At 40.8% G+C, this 4,261-nt stretch overlaps 1 protein-coding gene across 1 annotated transcript in view; it reads left to right on the top strand.

The window, feature by feature from the left end:
- Window positions 1–4,261, top strand: part of LOC109922474 (DENN domain-containing protein 1B-like) — a 44,865-nt gene that overhangs the window by 281 nt on the left and 40,323 nt on the right. The window contains exons 2-3 of the mRNA XM_048617790.1: window positions 2,632–2,701; window positions 3,054–3,134. Coding sequence (XP_048473747.1) covers window positions 2,632–2,701; window positions 3,054–3,134 — 151 coding nt within the window. The remainder of the gene's footprint in view (window positions 1–2,631; window positions 2,702–3,053; window positions 3,135–4,261) is intronic.

A 4,261-nucleotide genomic window follows, 5' to 3' on the forward strand; every position in this document is an offset into this window, starting at 1 on the left:
CTGTGTTCATCCAGCTCTACACCTTGTTATCTAGTTATCTTAGTCTTGAATATACTTAACGGCCCAGCCTTGGCAGTCCTCTGTGGTAAAGATTCCACAGACTCATTACCCTCTAAGGGAAGAAATTCCACCTAATCTGTCTTAAATGTGCAACCCCTTATTCTAAGATTATCTTCTCTGGTTCTAGACTCTTCCACAAGAGAAACAATCTTTCTGCATCTATCCTGTCAAGTTCCCTAAGAATATTTTATGTTTCAATAAGGCCACCTCTCATTATTCTGATTTCCAATGAGTACAGCTCCACCATACTCAACCTCTCTTCACAAGAGATTCCCTCCAGATCTAGTGAATCTTCTCTGTCTGCCTCGAATACCAGTATATCTTTCCTTAGATAAGGGGCCCAAAACTGTTCAAGGTATTCCAGCTGCAACCAAAAGACCATAAGATATAGGAGCAGAATTAGGCCACTCAGCCCATCAAGTCTGCTCAGCCATTTGATCATGGCTGATAAGTTCTCAACCCCATTCTTCTGCCTTCTCCCCTTAGTCCTTGATCTCACTACTAATCAAAGACCTACCTATCTCTGTCTTAAATATATTCATTGACTTGGCCTCCACAGCTTTCTGTGGCAATAAATTCCACAGATTCAATACCCTCTGGCCGAAGAAATTCCTCTTCATCTCAGTTGTAAAGGGTCGTCCCTTCATTCTGAGGCTGTGTCTTTGGGTCCTAGTCTCTCCTATTGGTGAAAACATCTTCTCCGCATCCACTCTATCCAGGCCTCTCAGTATACTATAAGTTTCAGATCCCCCTTATTCTCCAAAAGTCCGTTGAGTACAGATACAGAATTCTTAGCCACTCATTTGACGAGCCCTTTATCCCTGGGATCATTCTTATAAACCTCCTCTGAATCCCCTCCAAGGCTACCACATCCTACCTTAGATACTGGCCCAAAACTGTTCACAATATTCCAAATGTGGTCTGACCACAGCTTTTGATACAGCTTTAGCAGTACATCCCTGCTGTTTAATTCCAGCCCTCTTGAAATTAATGCAAACATTGCATTTACCTTCCTAACTGCCAATTGAACCTGCATGTTAATCTTAAGAGAATTCTGAACTAGGACTCAGATTTCTGAAACCTTTCCCCATTTAGAAAATAGTCTAGTGAAAATTGTCTGAACTGTCTGCAGTGTGTCTCTCCATAGATAAGGGGATCAAAACTGTTCACAGTGTTGCAGCTGTGATCTGACTAGTGCCTTGTATAGTTTTTAGCAAAGACTCCCTACTTTTATACTCCATTCCCTATTACGTTCTGAATCTGGATGCTAGTTTTTTTGTGGTTTATGGATGAGGACTCCAACGTCCTTCTGCTGTATACCTTGCTGCAGACTTTCTCTGTTTGAATAATATTCAGCTCCTCTATTCTTCCTGCCAAGGTGCATAAGCTCACATTTTTCCACATTATGTTCCACCTACCAGTGTTTGTCCCCTCACTTAACCTGTCTACATCTCTCTGCAGACTCTCAGTGTCATCCTTATCATGTGTCTTCACATCTGTTTTTGTGTCATCCACAAATCTGGTTCCAATATATTCACTTTCTTCACCCAAGTCATTAATATATATTGTAAATAATTATGGCCCCAGTAGTGACCTCTGTGGCACTCCCTTAGTTGCAGGTTGCCATCCTGAAAACTTACCTGTTATCCCAACTCGCTGTCTTCTGTCAGCCAATCCTGTAGTGCTAATCAATTGGCTACTTTGTCTGCGATAGCATCAAGCTTCCTGAGTGTTGTTGCATCCATCCAAGTGGAGGATATTTTATAACTCTGCTAACTTGTACCTTGTACATAGTGGACAGACTTTGGGGAGTCAGGAGATGAGTTACTTGCCATGGAATTCCTAGCCTCTGACCTGCTCTTGTGGCCACAGTATTTGTGTGGCTAGTCCAGTTCAGTTTCTGGTCAATGGTAACCCATAAGGTCAAAAACAGAAGTTGCTGGAAAAGCTCATCAGGTCTGGCAGCATCTGTGAAGAGAAAATCAGAGTTAATATTTCCGGTCCAGTAACCGTTCCTCAGAACAGTTCTGAGGAAGGGTCACCAGACCCGAAATGTTAACTGATTTTCTCTTCAGAGATGCTTCCAGACCTGTTGAGCTTTTCCAGCAACTTCTGTTTTGTTCCTGATTTACAGCATCTGCAGTTCTTTTGGTTTTTATTTAGCAACCCATAAGATGTTGAAAGCGGGTCAGATTAATTTAAACGCATGAATCTGCTGACTCTCTACATCCAGGCTCACACCTGAACGGTGAGTATGCATTCAAGATACTGAAGGACAGACAGAAACTCTCAATTCATGTCCAGTGAGGCAGAAATATTTTCTGGAAAGCATTTATAGAGAATGTCATTAATGGGTACAAATAGACAGTGATGTCAGAGACATTGGAACAATGATGAAGATATTACAGGGAATATAAACTGGGAATGGTCATTGGCAAATCATGCAGCAAAGTAGTAAATTTAAAAAAAACATATTTTAAATGAAATCTCCTAACTGGACTGGGACAGCTTCTGATCTTTTTTTCACTGGGTCTTTGCAACTTTTTATTCATTGCTCCATTTGTTTTCCAGTTTCTTGCCCTGGTTTGAAGTTTTCTACAAGCTCCTAAACAACATTGCTGACTGCCTGGCAAAAGGACAGGTAAATATTACAATGTGTAAAATGCACTACATTATAACCTTAATAAATGTACTATATCACACGTTTGAATTTGAGTTTGTTTAAGTTTTGAGTTCTGCTACCCCGATGCACTTTGTATGGTACGATCTGCCTGTAGGGCATGTAAAACATCATTTTTCACTGTATCCTGGTACATGTGACAACAATAAATCAAACTTCTAATATGATGAGAACTGACCCAACCTGTACCCCTTCCATTTAGAATGCTCCTGACTTTGCACATGCTGATGTTTTTTTGGAGTTTTCTCCTTTGCCTTAGTGCACTGGCCAGCTGTTTGTATGTTATAATAAATTTGTGTTTTTATTTCTGCAGAATAATGAAGTGAAAGAGCTCTTAAGAATGCTGTATATTCACCCACCTCCCCAACCAGACTCTCCACTCAAACTTGAACTTGTAAGTTAAAAAGAAGAAACAGCCTGCATTCATTTAGCATCTTTCACAACTTCAGGACATCCACAGGATATCCACAATCATTTTATACAGTCCCCATTCTCACTTTCTGTGCTGCGCAGTGTAGTCCTGTTAAAAAAAAACAAAGCAACATTCATTTTATACACCTTCAAATAATAGGAATTATGACTTGGTCAGTGTACCATTTTCTGATAGAGTCACAGAGTCATTCAGTATGGAAACAGACCCTTCGGTCCAACTAGTCCCTGCTGAACATATTCCCAAACTTAACTAGTCCCACCTGCCTGCACCTGGCCCATATCCCTCCAAATCTTTCCTGTTCATGGACTTATCCGAATGTATTTTAAATGTTGCACCTGTACCTGCATCCACCACTTACCCTGGCAGTTCATTCCACACACTAACCACACTCTGTGTAAAAAGTCAGAAATCACACCTCACCAGGTTATAGTACAACAGGTTTGTTTGAAAACACAAGCTTTCAGAGCCTCATTCCTCCTTCAGGTGTTAGTGAGAGAGGTCGTATCAGACACAGACTTTGTGTGTAAAAGATCAAAGGTTCACACCATTGATGAGGATGTACTAAACAAGTCTAAGATGCTGTTAAATCTTTAATCAGTTGGAAGGTTTTAATTGATTAATATGTATATGTAAATCCCCAAATTCCTTTCAAGTCACAGTCCTGAGAGAACTAAAGGTTTTATCAGTGTAAAAAAGAGGTGACGTTTTAGGTCAGACAATGCATGAGACCTTGTTTAGAATCTGTTTGTGTTTCACTTTGGAGTCAGACTGGTTTTATTTCTAAAGTAGGAATTTATAAAATGTCACATTGACTGACTGTGCTTAAATTGTGCTTTTTGAACAAAATAAAATGTATCTCCAAATACAAATTCATCCCATAGATTCACATGTGTGTGTGTGAGGTGGGGGGATGGTGGGGAGAGAGTGTGTATGCGTGCATGTGTGAGGGGGGGAGTGTGTGTGTGTGGGGGCGGAGAGAGAGAGAGTGTGTGTGTGAGAGAGAGAAAGAGAGGGGGAGTGTGTGTGTGTGTGAGTATGGAGGGTAGACTCTGTGTGTGTGTGTGTGTGTGTGTGTGTGTGTGTGTGTG

This window comes from Rhincodon typus, chromosome 38, assembly GCF_021869965.1.
Source record: "Rhincodon typus isolate 14 chromosome 38, sRhiTyp1.1, whole genome shotgun sequence".
Taxonomy (NCBI): Eukaryota; Metazoa; Chordata; class Chondrichthyes; order Orectolobiformes; family Rhincodontidae; genus Rhincodon; species Rhincodon typus.